The 15,521-nt window shown below is 53.3% G+C and overlaps 8 protein-coding genes across 8 annotated transcripts; 7 read left to right on the top strand and 1 right to left on the bottom strand.

Moving 5' to 3' along the window:
- Nucleotides 1-340: 340 nt before the first annotated feature.
- A1O7_09353 (translation initiation factor 2 subunit 1) lies at nt 341-1,343 on the top strand (the record flags this gene model as incomplete). The annotated part of the gene is made up of 2 exons (XM_007763341.1): nt 341-430; nt 492-1,343. The coding sequence occupies 2 exons, from the start codon at nt 341-343 to the stop codon at nt 1,341-1,343; spliced, it is 942 nt and encodes a 313-aa protein (XP_007761531.1).
- Nucleotides 1,344-1,983: 640 nt separating this feature from the next.
- A1O7_09352 (uncharacterized protein) lies at nt 1,984-3,908 on the top strand (the record flags this gene model as incomplete). The annotated part of the gene is made up of 2 exons (XM_007763340.1): nt 1,984-2,059; nt 2,110-3,908. 2 exons carry the CDS (start codon nt 1,984-1,986, stop codon nt 3,906-3,908), a joined length of 1,875 nt encoding a protein of 624 aa, XP_007761530.1.
- A 454-nt stretch (nt 3,909-4,362) lies between these two features.
- Nucleotides 4,363-5,403, top strand: A1O7_09351 (BUD32 protein kinase; the record flags this gene model as incomplete). The annotated part of the gene is made up of 1 exon (XM_007763339.1): nt 4,363-5,403. One exon carries the CDS (start codon nt 4,363-4,365, stop codon nt 5,401-5,403), a length of 1,041 nt encoding a protein of 346 aa, XP_007761529.1.
- Nucleotides 5,404-5,579: 176 nt separating this feature from the next.
- Nucleotides 5,580-6,500, bottom strand: A1O7_09350 (glutamate-cysteine ligase regulatory subunit; the record flags this gene model as incomplete). The annotated part of the gene is made up of 1 exon (XM_007763338.1): nt 5,580-6,500. The coding sequence occupies one exon, from the start codon at nt 6,498-6,500 to the stop codon at nt 5,580-5,582; it is 921 nt and encodes a 306-aa protein (XP_007761528.1).
- Nucleotides 6,501-6,902: 402 nt separating this feature from the next.
- Nucleotides 6,903-7,795, top strand: A1O7_09349 (uncharacterized protein; the record flags this gene model as incomplete). Its single annotated transcript, XM_007763337.1, has 5 exons — nt 6,903-6,913; nt 6,966-6,999; nt 7,071-7,188; nt 7,298-7,572; nt 7,766-7,795. The coding sequence occupies 5 exons, from the start codon at nt 6,903-6,905 to the stop codon at nt 7,793-7,795; spliced, it is 468 nt and encodes a 155-aa protein (XP_007761527.1).
- A 1,049-nt stretch (nt 7,796-8,844) lies between these two features.
- Nucleotides 8,845-10,007, top strand: A1O7_09348 (uncharacterized protein; the record flags this gene model as incomplete). Its single annotated transcript, XM_007763336.1, has 2 exons — nt 8,845-8,850; nt 8,910-10,007. The coding sequence occupies 2 exons, from the start codon at nt 8,845-8,847 to the stop codon at nt 10,005-10,007; spliced, it is 1,104 nt and encodes a 367-aa protein (XP_007761526.1).
- Nucleotides 10,008-10,731: 724 nt separating this feature from the next.
- Nucleotides 10,732-12,752, top strand: A1O7_09347 (uncharacterized protein; the record flags this gene model as incomplete). The annotated part of the gene is made up of 2 exons (XM_007763335.1): nt 10,732-10,788; nt 10,890-12,752. The coding sequence occupies 2 exons, from the start codon at nt 10,732-10,734 to the stop codon at nt 12,750-12,752; spliced, it is 1,920 nt and encodes a 639-aa protein (XP_007761525.1).
- A 558-nt stretch (nt 12,753-13,310) lies between these two features.
- On the top strand, nt 13,311-14,561 carry A1O7_09346 (uncharacterized protein; the record flags this gene model as incomplete). The annotated part of the gene is made up of 1 exon (XM_007763334.1): nt 13,311-14,561. The coding sequence occupies one exon, from the start codon at nt 13,311-13,313 to the stop codon at nt 14,559-14,561; it is 1,251 nt and encodes a 416-aa protein (XP_007761524.1).
- Between the last annotated feature and the right edge of the window lie 960 nt (nt 14,562-15,521).

Genomic DNA, 15,521 nt, shown 5'->3' with positions numbered 1-15,521 from the left:
GCTGCATGGAACCATTTTCTAGCAGCTCGGTAGTTGTTTCTGGAGTTAATGCTAGAGACGGGCCAGGCACAGGAAGGCCGTTGATGAGAAAGCTCCGGGGAATGACTAAGCCGCTAAGGAGCACCCAAGCTGAGCGGACGATCTTTAATCCTTCTCCGGCTTGGCGCCAAAAGTTCGTCCCGGAGGGCGAAATATCCCCTCCACTGCACATGCGACCGAAAGTGGCACTGAGTCACTTATCACTCTGGCTTATTTTCGCACGAACTGCTCACGTTCAAGGTGGTTGCGGATCTCAACTCATTGATATTTGGCCTCGACTCTCAAGTTCACAATCGCCACGATGGCGGACCCAGATTCTTTGACGAACTGTCGGTTCTATGAGGAGAAGTATCCGGAGATCGAGAGTTTTGTGATGGTGAACGTCAAGCAGGTGAGGAGGCGACCCTAGACATGGCGGAGATCAAAAAAACTGGCTAACCGCTCTCAAAAAGATAGCAGAAATGGGCGCCTACGTCAAGCTGCTGGAATACGACAACATCGATGGCATGATTCTTCTCTCCGAACTGTCTCGAAGACGTATCAGATCGATACAGAAACTTATTCGGATCGGTCGTAACGAAGTAGTAGTCGTGCTGAGAGTGGACAAGGAGAAGGGCTACATCGATCTGTCCAAGCGAAGAGTGTCAGCAGAAGATATTGTCCGATGCGAGGAGCGCTACAACAAGAGCAAGTCGGTACACTCGATCATGCGACACGTGGCGGAAAAGACGAAAACACCCATTCTTAAGTTGTACGAAGATATCGGTTGGCCTTTGAACCGGAAATACGGCCACGCGAACGATGCGTTCAAACTTTCCATCACAAATCCCGACATCTGGAACGACGTCACATTTCCGAACGAGGTTGTCAAGGAGGAGTTCCAGTCATATATCAGCAAGAAGCTGATGCCTCATCCGACGAAGGTTCGAGCTGACGTCGAGGTGACGTGCTTCAAGTACGATGGCATTGATGCTGTGAAGGAAGCCTTGAGGAAAGCTGAAGCGAAAAATACCCCGGATACACAAGTCAAGGTCAAGCTGGTATCTCCACCTCACTATGTCTTAACCAGCCAGTGTCTGGACAAGGGGATGGGTATTCAGCTACTGGAACAAGCGATTCAAGACATTGACGAGAGCATCAAGGCGGCAGGTGGCGGCTGTGTGGTTAAGATGGCACCGAAAGCCGTCACCGAGCATGATGATGCCGAATTGCAAGCTCTCATGGACAAAAGAGCAAAGGAGAATGAGGAGGTCAGTGGCGACGAGGACATCAGCGAGAGTGACGAAGGCCCGGAAGTTGCATAGAAATGCATCTATGAAGATCGCAAGCGGTGTGTCGAGCATGAGATATCCTCGTGCATGGAGGAAACACGCCCCGAAACATTGTTTGGATGCTTCCAAGAGCACCGAGGCGGACTCTTCGGTATGGGCCTTGGTCTCAAATCCGGATTGGCAACGCTCAGAAGCGGACGTTTGTCTGCATTTCCTGCGATCAGAGCGACCGGTCATCAGCGCATCCGCCAGCTGCACCGCAACCCCCGGGACTATTACACAATGCCCGTTGCGTGAGCTGTCTTTGAAGTGGAAGGGGGCTCCAGGCATTTGTGAGGCTGATGCAGCCAGGGTTCGAGGAACGCACACTGCGAATTTCAGCAAGCGCCCAAAAAACTCCTCGCTTAGCTTGATGCGGGGATTGCTGAGAACCTGATTTTGAGCTCCGGGACAGAAACTCAATACATCACCGTGAAGAGGAAATGCTACCTTGAGACATTTGCAGCTACGAGTATTGGCTTCTCTTCTGTTTCTCTCCGTCTCTCTTATCGGTTGTTCCTTTCCATTTTTCGGGCCAAGACTTCCACAACCCCTCGTCGATCCGTTGACACTTGCTGCTTGCTTGCTGGGAATTGCAGCTCGGAGTCAGCTGCATCCTACGTCATATCAACAAATGGTCAAATGGACGAAGCTCTGGGGAGCGACGCGTGAGAGAGATACGCCTCACCTTCGCGATGAGATGCGCAGATGTAAACCACACGACGCTTGAACCTTTGCAAATGATTCTAACGACCATTAGTGCTCCCGTCCCATAGCCATGAAATCCCACCATCTGCCTTCCCCGCAAAGGAGGTTACGAAAGTCGCCCTTCGATTGAAGTATCAGATTGAAGAAGTCATTCCTTTTGAGATGCCCGAAGACAAAGTCATAGCCGCCAACAGTCCCGTCATTACCCAGAAGGTTGTCCAGACCGCAAAAGAAGCAGGAGAGAAGGACTATGCCTCTTGTGTTGTGTACTGCTTGTTGGTCTGCAAGAGATGGTTTAACAGACAAGCCAATCTGGAGCTATGGGATGCCGACCTACACAATGTCCGGGCAACGGCATGTGAGATGATTGCCAAACGCATCATTGAGGGCGAGGAAGATCAGGAATATCTTATGCAAGAGGTCCTGCTCAAGCGTTACTCAGTGGTACGGAAGGATGAGGAAACCGTGCCGGCCAACGCGATTGAAAGAGCTGTCGACTTACATTGTGTGATCGTCATCGGCTCATCAGGTTATCAAAAATGCATCAAGTATCTCTGGAGGGGCTGGATTCACCAAGACGATCTCGACCCGGGAAGCTTTATCTTTTACAAGGAGCGGGACAACACGAATTACTGGGCTCATCTAAATCCCGATCGAATGCGTACACCACTATACCAGAACGTTGTCCAAATCTCCATATCCGTCCTTTACCTCGCCCTATACACCGCTGCCGTCAATACCGTTAACGAAGACGGCGACTTGGACGTTGTTGAGGGGATTCTCTACTTGATGACCTTGGGCTTCGTCTGTGACGAAGTCGCCAAGTTTTGGAAAGTCGGCATCTGGTATTTTGGATTCTGGAATGCCTTCAACAACTGTCTGTACGCTCTGTTGACAGCCTCCTTCATCATTCGTATGACTGCTCTCGCGCACTCTCCCGACGAAGACGATGAAAGACGCCGCGAACTCAACGCTTTGGGATACCATCTTTTCTGCGTCGCTGCACCTATGTTCTGGGGCCGACTTCTCTTGTACCTGGACACGTTCCGCTTCTTCGGCGCCATGCTCGTGGTCTTGAAGGTCATGATGCGGGAATCACTCATCTTTTTCGCCCTCCTGATCGTTGTCTGTGTCGGCTTCCTTCAAGCCTTCATCGGCCTGAACCAGGTGGAAGGAAACGCTAGCATCAGCTCTTTTGTCATTACCGCGATGGCAAATGCCGTTATGCAATCCCCTGAATTTGACGGCTTCGACAACTACGCCCACCCCTTTGGTCTCATTCTGTACTATCTCTTCACCTTTGTGGTCATGGTTATCCTCCTCAACATCCTCATTGCGTTATACAACAGTGCATACGAGGATATCACGGAGAACGCGATCGATGAGTACATGGCCATGTTCGCCCAAAAGACATTACAGTTTGTCCGTGCACCTGACGAGAATGTCTTCATCGCGCCATTCAACCTGATCGAACTATTGTTCCTCATCCTACCGTTCGAATGGTGGATGGACTCTCACCGCTACGAGAGATTGAACAACTATGTCATGGGTCTCATCTACTTCCCTGTGCTGCTGGTCACAGCTGCTGTGGAAGCCGTTGACGCCAGATCTGTGAGAAGCAACCGTTCCAGGGGCGAGGAGGACGACGATACAATTCAAGAGTGGGAGGAAATGGCTGGTGAGCTGGATTTTGAGTCGGAAGGCTGGGATAAGAAGGTCCAGTCGACCAGGCCGATAGTCGAGGTGGACGCCGATGTCGTGGAGATCAGGCAGCTCAAGGAGCAGGTTGAGGAGTTGCACCGCCTGGTGAGAGCGCTTAGTCCAGAGGCAGATGGAGGAGAGAGTTCGTAACGACAGACCTAGGCGTTCGCAGAGTGCAATTCTTCCCTAGTGGCTATTGAAGGGTGAGGCGGGCCCTCCTTCAGATGCGCAGGTCCACGATTAACAGCGGCCATTTAGCAATACAGGTGCCATATATTGATGTGCTGAGAACGCGGCGACATGTCCAGAAATCGTTCAACGCCACGGTCTTCTACAGGAACAGAATCCAGACCCTGCAACTTCAGGAATGATTCACAGCCTCGCCGGGTAAGTTTCGGTATGTAACAAGAATCACAGTAGCATTCGCCCCGCTTGGTGCGCTCGTGAACAGACACGCTTTATGAAGTAACAATTTTCCACAATCTGAGAATGTTACGAGCGATGCAAATGCAATGATCCACTTTGGACACCCGAATTCTTCCATGGTCAGATCAACGACCTCTAAAATCGAACCAGTGTATACAGTGAGCGGCTCGAGTCGACAATGACAACCCCGGGCAACCCTCCCCTGCTCACCACCCAGAACTCACACCAGCCTGAAAGTGTCCTCCCCCTTCGCTCCACAGCCCTGCAAGACCAGCGGACCGTCCTCCCCACTCCCTTCACAAACACATCCCCCCTACCGACTCTGATAACACAGGGCGCCGAAGCCCTTCTCTACCGCACCCATTTCCTCTCCCCCTCGGCGCCGGCGGCGCTGAAATTCCGCCCCTCAAAAGCCTACCGGCACCCGACCCTCGACGCGCGATTGACCAAGCAGCGCGTCCTCGCGGAAGCGAGGGTCCTGGTCAAGTTGAGCGCACTTGGGCCAGCAAGTGGAGTTAGTGTGCCCGCCGTGTTGAGCCTGGAATGGGATGTCGCGAGGAAAGTCAAAGGCCTTAGTGGCGAGCAGAGGGGCGCGAGGAGCGATGCTGGACAGGGCGCGGGCGCATGGCTCCTCATGGAGTGGATCGAGGGGAAGAGCGTCAAGGAGCTGTTGAGGGAGTGGGATGCGTGGTATAAGAGTCTGGACCGGGATCGAGACGCCCCGGGCGTGCGAGAAGACATTGCCGCGCAGGAAGGCGAGGTCAAGAAGCTCTTACGAAGGATCGGACAGGCTGTGGGTGCGATGCATGCCAGGGGGGGTGTCGTGCATGGGGATCTGACGAGCAGTAATATCATGATTCGACCGCTTGGTGAGGGCCAGGGCCAGCAGAATGAAATGACGGACGGCAAGCAAAACGGGGCAGAAGAGACAGAGGCAGATGCAAAGCCGAAACTAGAACCGCCAGACCTGGCGGGTGAGATTGTGCTCATCGATTTTGGGCTGGCTACGCAGTCTGTGCAAGATGAAGATCGAGCCGTGGATCTGTATGTTCTGGAACGGGCGTTTGGGTCCACGCATCCCCGGCAGGAAGGGTGGTTTGATGCGGAGGTGTTACAAGGTCAGGAGGGATACCGGGGGAGTTTCAAGGGGAGCAATATTGTGCTGAAGAGGCTGGACGAGGTCAGATTGCGAGGAAGAAAGAGAAGTATGGTTGGATGAAGGGATGAGAAAGAAGGTCTTGCGGAAAGTTCCACGCCAAATGTGTCGCTGCCCACATTACCAGACGCGGCTCCGACAATGTTTCATGGAAGTATACAGCGACCAGGAAGGGTTCCTGACATAAAGCCGAGCCAACGCCATGCTGAGTCTGACATTATACTTATCAACGCCGCTGGTTACGAGGCTCCTCCGTCGACCGGCTTCTCTTCGATGCAGCTACCTAATTGAGCAACGGCAAAATATCCTTTGTTCTCGATAACGCCCCGGTTCTTAACCACGGCGGTATACTTGATCACCCACTGGGGCTCAATGTCACCCTTCAGGCCGAGGTCCTCAGGGCCAGCGTCCGCCGTGGCAGCAATGATGCCAGCACCGTCCTTTCCCGGGCCAAGCAGCTCTCGCGTCGTGCCAGGAGGCAGGATGTCCATACAATCTGCATGCGTAAGAAGCTCGATCTTGTTCTGCTTGGCATACATGATGAGTGACTTGGGCACGACACAACAGTCCTTGACATTGATCTGATCGACCGAGGGACGGACCTTGACCTCCGGCAAGAATTTGGCCAGCCGGTCGGAGCTGAACTCAGAGAGGCCGAGTTGTGAGATGATGCCCTGCTCGTGCAACAATTCCAGCACCTGCCAGGTCTTGACTTGTGCATCCAGCCCCTCGGACTCGTCGCTGGCAGCGCTTTCGTCTTCGTCCGCGGATATATCTTCTTCGTCATCAGCGTCAAAACTCACCCCCGGGTAGGACACGATCAACAGGTCGATGCGGTCGATGCCCAGCTCTTTTAACACTAGATCAATCGCCTCCTTGGTATGCCGACACCGGCGGTTACTCGGAATGCCGGGGAGGAAGAACAGTTTGCAGGTGACATCGTACGAGTCTCGTGGCTCGGTGAGCGGTGTCGGACGCCATGACGGCACGTAGAGGGTATCGCCTTCTTGCGTCGTCCATACCGGGTATGGGGACTTGGGCGTCGTGCTACTGGAGGAATGGTGCTGGAAGGAAGCAAAGTTGGCGCGGAGAGAGTTTATGAGTTCGACATTGGACTTTGAGAATAGCGGCCGCCGTACGACTGACTGTCCCGAGCACATTAAGTTGCTGAATTAGATCAGCAACCACTGGTCGTGTGAGATACTTCTACGGAGCAATGCATACGATGTTGACAATACCAACTTCATCTTGAAGACTGTTCGTTTCAATTATCGAATGTGTGATACCAGGGAGACCGTCAGTAAGCCAGAGCGATCGGTGGTATGATTTCTCTTCCGGAAGCGCGGGCAGTCGCAATGTGAGTTGAGTGCATTGTCGCCACGAGGGGCAGACACCGAAACTGCGAGCAAGTGAGGGATGTTGCGTTCCGGCTTGGCATCGTGGGATGGCTCCTAAAGCGGCAGGCGATGAATTGAACAGCAATTTCTTGCGAGGCTCATTCAAACAATTTCCTCTCCGCAGGTTGACCGTCTTCGCACGCACAATGTCCTGGCATTTGCAAGATGGCCATCAAGTGAGCCTGAAGCGAAACATGCTTTGAGTGGATCGACTGACCTGTGTGATAGATATCTCGTCTTGCTATCCCGTCAGGGCAAAGTGGTATGCTCAACCTCTCCGACAAGGCCGCACCGTGTCCCATTTCGCTGACCTCGAGCTGTATATATCTTCAGAGACTAGCAAAATGGTTCTCCACCCTTTCACCCAGAGAGAAGGCAAAAATCATTAAAGATGTCACTCAACTTGTGCTCGCTCGGCGGACTCGAATGTGCAACTTTCTCGAATATAAGGGTGCGGGTGTCCCCAGCCGAGTCAATTCCCTGCCTGTTCACCTTTGCCTATTGTCCTTCGCATTTTCCTTTTTTGCTCTTGCGCTGACATGGGTCCCACAACCGACCAGACACCAAGATTGTCTACCGTCGCTATGCATCTCTCTACTTCATCGCCGGTTGCGACTCCACTGACAATGAGTTGATCACCCTCGAGATCGTACATCGTTATGTCGAACAGATGGACAAATACTATGGGAATGTGTGCGAATTGGATATCATCTTCAACTTCCAAAAGGCATATTTTATACTGGACGAACTGCTACTAGCTGGCGAGCTGCAAGAGAGCAGTAAGAAAAACGTCCTGAGATGCATAAGCCAGGAAGACAGCCTTGAAGAGATGGAGGTAAGTCGTGCTTGATTCATTCCATTCCTCTTCTCCTGTGATCCCTTTCCTTCACCGGGACGAGGCACAGTACCAGCCAGCCTTCCGTGCTGCAAGCCCAGGCCCATTTGTATGTCCTTCCCTTCGGTATGCTCTCATCTCGTTGTCCTCCCTTGTCCCTCGATGCTAATAGTCTTGTCCGACGTCGGTCTAGGTTGAGGACGAAGTCACCAAAATCATGTAGAACATGATGCCGAAAGCGGAGATGTCCTAGGCGCTGTTCATCCTTGTCCATTCGTGGAGGGATGTCGACTGAAGCGAACCCTGTGCCCCAACTCGCCTCCAGAGTTTCACCCAAACCATGAGATCACAGCTTGATTAACGAACTTGTCTTTTGCAGACCACCGAAGAAGCACTGAAAAGGGGTGGCCTGGTTTGAGCGCACCTACCACGTATATTTTGGAGCATGGAGTTGGAGGCGTTGGTCAGTGATACTCAATGGAGGATGCATGGACCTCGCAAACAAGGTCTCTCGTGTTCTGGCTGCCATGTGCAACAGGACCGTATCATGTATGGAGCACCAGGTGATGAGCAATGGGAACAGTTAAGACCAACACCCCTGACTGACTGGCTAACGCAAACAGCAATTACCTCATGCCGTCGCGTCCGTGGTCGCCTCGGAACGGGAGTCTCTCGCACATGGTTCAGACATCTAAGCTACAGTTGACTTCGTTGCTATACCTTGTCGCGTACCTGGAACTGCTGTAAGTCTGGCGGCGACACGAGTGTCTGCCCTCGCTTGTGCATGTGCCGGTGGGATCAGCTGAGATTGGTCGATTCACATGGTGCACGTGATGCTCAGCCCGCGCCGCAGCTCGCCAGTTGCGCTCCGGATTCCTCTTGTTCTCCGCTCGCGGCCTCCACGTCGTCCCCCAATCTCCCAACATCACCTCTCTTCACGTCGCATCACCCGTCAACAACTATACAATGGAAACGTATCACTATACTTTGACCTGCTAGGCGTTTATCGTCTAGCTATCCGCATCGCCAGGAGCTGTCTCTGCAGCCAGCCCGGATTATCTCTTGTTTGCGATCGCATAGTCCGATCAGGTCGACAACATCACTTGACTCCCATCACTCACGCCGGAGCCCGTTATCTGGCCGTCAACGCGCTGCGGTCGCCGCAAAATCGCATCATTTTAGTCCCTCGAGCGAACATCCTACCGACACATATCGCCCTACTTCTAATGCGACACATTCAGTCTTAACACCGCCTAAACCGACACCGCCAATATGAAGGTAAGCGGCCGTCATCTCCGTCTATCATTCTCCTTGATCGGTTCTAACTCTCCTCTTAGTTTATGCCGAATCGCGATCTCGACACTGTCACTTCCTCCCTGAACTTCAGTACACCGGACCTGCACGTCGTCGGAGGGTGCGATTTATACACCACCAAGGCAGCAGGAGGGGACAAGAAACTATACAAGAACATTGAGAATGGCCTCGAAGCGCAATACAAATCCAACCTCCAGTTCTCCAAGTCTCTTTCACCGCCACAGAAGCACATGGTGGCCTCGTCCCTGAACCTGAGTCGAAGCAGTCCGTTCGGGAATTTGGGAATGATCAGCTCGAGAAGAACATACGCATATCTCATTGCGACCCTGAACGCCAGTCACCCGCATTATGACTTCTCGCATGTCCTGCGACCGACGGATTTCAAACGGGAAAAGAGCTTGCGGCATGTCTTGAACACGATTGACACGACAATGTACAATCTCCGTCCGAGGCCTTTGAGCACTTTTGCTAAGGACGCTGGTGGGGTCTCAGCTGAACAGCCTTATTGGGGTCCTGCGATGTGGAGACTCATTGACCAGCAGATGAGCTTGCGTGAGTGCGCGGTGTACCGCTATGCACCTGAAGATATCGACCCGTTTGAGGACGACGATGAAGGCTCAATATGGTCGATGAACTACTTCTTCTTCAACAAAGCGAGGAAGAGGGTATGCTACTTGTACCTGAGAGGCATCAGTGTCTTGGCCGTTCCGACGATCGATGCTCTCAAGACACCAATCAAATCCAAGCGATTCGCAGACGAGGATGTTGATGGCTGGCTTACGCCAGATATGGGCGCTTCCAAGAGGGCAAGATACTGGCTCGGTGATCGAGACGACGTCGAGGTCCGGGGTGATCCTGAGCACGACCCCATGGAGACGCCTATGATCTCGGTCGAAACCGACGAGGTGCCGGCACAAATGCAGCCGCTGGAGTTGAAGAGCTCGTCCGAAGAGCAAGAGTCTCGGGCCGATGACGAGCAGTTCGGGCCACCTGCACGCCCAGTTGTTGACGAGCACGACAATTATATTCTGAGTGACGAGGAAGTGCGCAGTGCAAGAAGTATGAGTAAAAGCACTGCTCGGGGACTAAGCGAAGAGGTAGCAGGTCCTATGGAAGTCTAAGACTTTCTTCTTCAGAAACTTCGCTCCCTCCTCGCCCAAACCACTCTACCGTCTCGAAACGTACATTCCTTTAGTTTGGGTATGAGTTGATGATGGAGTCGGAGACGGGATTGCACACGGACAATGATCGGATGGCCTTGATGGTATATGTACTACTAATGATACCCAGACAGAGCATGGCGTTTTCAGCAAGGCCGGTGGGAGCGGCCTCTGACGAAAGCCTGCTTGGATAGCGACAGGACTGATGCTGATTTTGGGCGTTGCAGGCGTCTAGAGGAAAGGCACGGGAGACGGGCTGTGGGTGGTAATCGTGGCTACTCCGTAGAGTGATTGTGGTCACATTTGACGAGTATGGTGGCGGTCGTCATTGAAACCAGCAGAAATACCAGGTCATACTCAGCAGACAGCCTTCACTCTGTGTGAAGCGAGAAAGCAGCTTCATCAAGTCTCATAAGAACCATCACCTAGTATAACGATAGATCCTGTAAGCCTCGTGGTGCTGACCGGACCTCTGAGCGGAGAGCCCAGCATCCTCCATCCAGCCGCTAGAGTCGCGTAAATAACACCACGTCTCCTCCCCTCCATGCTCAGCTGGCAGGCAACATAGCCGTGTAACCACCGACACGCACCATCAAGCTTGCAGGTCTTCCTCACCAGCGTCCGCTATCTCACCGCACACCAGACTCCTTACATACCTTTGAGAGGTCAATATCTCGAAACTAGCATGGGTGAAAAGGAGGACAGAGAGAAAGCCGAGAAGCTCGCGGCCGCAAGGAAGAGGGTAAGCCAGTTCTGGCCTCAGAATGCTACAGCCTTTACCGTGCATCGCGTTTCAAGAACCGTCTAGAAATCACCTGCTAACTAGTGATCTGTCTGCGACAGGTTGCGGCCTTGCAGAAAAAGAAGAAAGCAGCTGCCGGAGGTGCGGGCGAGAAGTCTAGTGCTGCTACGAAAGGAAAAGATGCACCCAAGAAGGATGATGAAGAAGACGGAATAGAAGCGGAAGCCCAGGTTGAGCCTGATGATAAGGACACTTCAAGAGCGGACGTCGTACCCGAGAGTGCCACGCCAGGCGCGGTTGAAGCAACCGAAGCAGATTCGAAAGACCACGATGGTAACGAGGGCGCCGCAGCATCAGTTGACGCTGACGAAGAAGTATTCAACGCTGCGATATCAACAGCCAACGTGGCATCGCCTCCGCCAGCCTCAGACACCGTTGTTTCTCCCACGGCGACCTCTCCTCCCGCGGCGGACCAAGAACTATCCTCATCTACAAAGGCCACGGGCACCCGGCGCCTAGGCCGTCAACCTAGTGTATCTATCCAGAGTAAGATCCGCAGCACGAGTTTTCGAGACAATGGCCCGCTGAGTCCGGCTGCCTTGTCGGGCAACCCAATGAACAGGATAGAAGAGCTGGAAAGAGAAAATAAACGCTTGGCGAGAGAGTCCGAAGAATACGAGAAGCGGTGGCGGAGGGTAGAAGAAGAGCTGGAGGAGGTGAGAGAAGAGAATGCTACAAAGTCTGGGGGAAGTGACGCAGATGGTGAGATCCGCCGGCTTAGGGCTGAGATTGAGACCTTGAGGAGACGGACCAGCACTACGGCTACTGTCTCACGGAGGGAGAGCTCGGCGGATGATGCCAATCTTGACACGCTGAAGGGTGAGCTGGAGCGGAAGGACTCGACCATTTCAGATATGCAGCTTGAGATTTCACGGTTGAGGAGTCAGCTCTCAAGTCAGACGGAGGGCTGTGAGACGCACGGAGAGCAGATTGCTGCGTTACAAGCCTCCCTATCTTCCGCAGAAGCCAAGCTGGGCAAGCTGGAGACCGAATTGTCAGATACCAAGAAGGCACTCTCCAAAGCCAGTGAAAAGGCGGTGCTGGACGGCACGGAGCGGACAAGCAAGGACACCAAGATCCGAACTCTCGAACGAGAACTACAAGAGGCTGTTGCGCAGAGAGACGAGCTTGCGAAGAAAGCAGAACAACTAGATAAGAAGGTCGAAGCGATGAACAAGCTGCATAGAGAAGCCGAGTCGAGGCATGCCAGCAAACTCGCCACTGCTGAGGCCTCTGCCAGAGAAGTCCCCGCTCTTCGCGCCAAGATCGAAAAGGCCGAGAGCGAGAACGCGAGACTGAGAGAAAAGCACAAACGAGCCATGAGTGGAGACGCCGGCGGAGAGGGCCTCGACGAGCTCGAGGACGAAGAGCGACAAAAGCTCGAGCGCCGGATCCGAGAGCTCGAGGGAGAAGTCTTCGACCTAAGACGAGGCGTTTGGAGAGATAAGAGGATCGCAATGCAACCTCGCGGCGACGAAGGCGAGTCGAGAATTTCCCTTGAACCAGCGGGTGCAGAGGACTTCGACGAAGTGGACCTCACAGGCTCCGGAAATGCCAGCAGTCGACGACGGAGCTTCGCAAACCAGCATTCCCAGCAGAGGCATTCCAACTTTGCGCAGGTGCTGAATTCGGGTCTTGCGGCATTCAGGGCGAGCACGACGTCTCCGGGCACGCAACCCACTCGACCGAGGAACGATTCCCTGCTTCAGGAGTTCGACGATGATGATACTTTCGACGAGAACGCCTTTGCGCACGCGCAGAGAGAAGAAGAGGCGCGCAAGATGGTCGAGCATGTCAGAGAGGTGAAGAGGGGCTTGAAGCAATGGGCAGGCTGGCGGTTAGATCTGGTCGATGCGAGGCGGGCGGGTGTTGGTGTTGGAATTGGCGAGATCTTTGATGTCTGAGATGAGAGCCATTGATATAGCATGCAATGCTACGGACTTGATCATTGCGCCTGAGTCACGGTGCATCCTGCATTCTTCTCACAGGCGTTTGAACTGGTGTCCTGCCCGCTTCGCTGACTCCAACTTACTTACGTTTGCGCTGCCTGGGTGCAGATAACGTTGTTGACCACGACGCGCACCAGAACAGTCTCAGGAGTCATCGACAAGATCGTGCTCCATTCCCGTTATGTCACGCTTCTGTGGCGCTGCCGACGCACGCTGTGTAGCTGATTGATTGTTTGTAACTTCTCCACACGCTGATTGTCCCCGGATATCCTTTCCCGGTCGTGACGTTAAAGCGGACGTCATTGACGATCAAGCATCGACAAGCCCGTGTCTCTTCAATAAGTCTCTCTGGGAAGGATGCAGGCGCCGATTCTCGGCCTGGAAAACTTATCTATCTCAGCTGCGACCGACGCGCGAGTGCACTCGACCCGGAGACCACGACCAGCAAATACTGTCCCCTGCCCACATCATATAACAGTAGCTTTCCATCGGGGTACCAGGACCTAGTCAAACATGCCGACAGCACTCATCACTGGCGCCACGGGCATCACAGGCCGGGCTACCGTGCAACAACTTCTCAAATCTGACCAATGGACCAAGATTATTACCCTTTCCCGAAGCCAGAAATCATCCCACGATGATCCCAAGATCCAACATGCAACAATTGACCTCCAAGGCGACACGAAAGACATGGTGTCTCATCTGAAGGAGGTGGGCGAGGTCGACTATGTCTTTTTTTGCGCGTACCTAGCCGACCCTGATGAAGGGAAGGCACTTGAGATCAATGGAACCATGCTCAAGAACTTCATCGGCGCCTTGCGAGACCTGGGATACTTGAAGCACCTGAAGCGATTCATTCTTGTGAATGGGCTGAAGCAGTATGGCGTGCACCTAGGCGTACCCAAGATGCCAATGGTTGAGACAGATACCTGGCTTGAAGGCAACCCCTGGCCACCCAACTTCTACTACGAGCAACAACGGATCTTGTCCGCCGCCGCCGCAGCAGACGCGAACTTGTGGACTTGGGCGGTCACGTACCCTCAAGATGTGATTGGGGTCGCCCAAGCTAATTTTATGAACTTGGCAACTGCCCTGGGATTGTACGCCAGCGTGTACTCGTCGGTGTCAGAGGACCACGAACTCGCGTTTCCCGGCTGCAAAGAGAACTATATGGCGTTCAACAATTGGACCTCCGCGAAGCTTCACGCAGAATTCGTTGAATGGGCTGCATTGGAACCCAAAGCCGGTAACCAAACTTTCAACGTGGTGAACGGTGACACCGAAAGCTGGCAGAACTTATGGCCAAGATTAGCTGAACGATACGGTGCCAAGGTCCCCAAGAACATGTTTCCCAAGGAGGGCAAGTACAAGGACTTCGAATCCTCGCACGTCGACATGCCGACGCCACCACCGCTCTGGTATCATGCGGAGAAAATTGGTCTGGACCCGGAGGAAATCAAGAATGACCACAGCTGGCTGCACCAGCAGATCGATATAGCCAAGTGGGCAGAGAGACCGGAAGTCGTGAAGAAATGGGAGGAGCTGCGAGACAAGTTCGGCTTGGACCAGAAGACATGGGATAATGCGACCTGGGTGTTTATCAGCTTCTTGCTGGGCAGGAACTATTCTTGTGTGACTAGTATGAGCAAAGCCAGAGGGATGGGATGGAAGGGTTATCAGGATACTTGGACGGCATTTGATGAGACCCTGACCGAATTGGAAGAGCAAGGCATCTTGCCAAAAGCGAGTGAACTCAGGAAGTAGCTTAGGCCTTGACCGATATCAAAGAGTAACAGACGAACTATGAGAGTCACCCCCCCTATATCGTGCTATCGAAGCAACGCTCATTGCTCAAGCCCAGGCTGACTGATATCAGCACTGGTGCCACTTACTCTGATCCCGCCCTCGCACTGCAGAAAAACAGCCATGAGCTGCAAAGTCCTTCACAGTACAGTACGTCGGAGTGCAATACACGATTTTTGCAGTCAAGCACACAGACCACCCCCTGATCACCACACTACTCCCCCTTCTCGCAGTACAAAGTACATATCAGCCTCATCCCTCTGTCTTCCTTTCTTGCTTCCTTCCCTCCCTGACTCTAGCACAATCTTTTTTCCCTTCCGCCGTCCCATGGTATGCCGCTTTTGCTACAGCCTCCAAGAGCAGCACATGCATTTTCTTGCCACAATGTCCTTTCTGCTGGCAGACGCCTAACCACAGAATTGACCATTGCGCCACGTAATCGCCAAGGGTCGTCCATTTGGTTGTGCCCCGTCCTCAAAGACGGCACTTTTGGTACTTTTCCTGCCTCCCTCCCAATGCGGCTTTTACCTCAGTCGATCACAGCTCAGGCCCACCCAACGCTCTCCCTTTTCCCGCCGTTCTTGGCTGCAAAGCCCGCTTGATGTACAAGGTGTGCAATATTATCAGCAAGCAGTACTGTGAATATTGCGAAACGGTTTTCTGTGCAGACGAGCACCATATAGGTGAGATATCGTTACTGCTATCGTACGGGGGTATCAGTGCACGCCGCAAAGCACAGCCAGCAGTCATCACGGATCTGATATCCGGTGCTCATGGTCAGAACCGTTGAAAGTTGCAGGCCCACTGCTGGTGGATCAGAGAATTGTCATGCATGTGGGGTGGTGGCTGGCAGTCAGTGGAGCCGATCGGAACCACCAACCGAGCATCGCATCGGCGCTAGTGTTCCTCGCTTATCTACAG

The sequence above is a fragment of the Cladophialophora yegresii genome (assembly GCF_000585515.1).
Source record: "Cladophialophora yegresii CBS 114405 chromosome Unknown aczIN-supercont1.7, whole genome shotgun sequence".
Lineage (NCBI taxonomy): Eukaryota > Fungi > Ascomycota > Eurotiomycetes > Chaetothyriales > Herpotrichiellaceae > Cladophialophora > Cladophialophora yegresii.
This window is presented reverse-complemented; position numbering and strand designations above follow the sequence as displayed.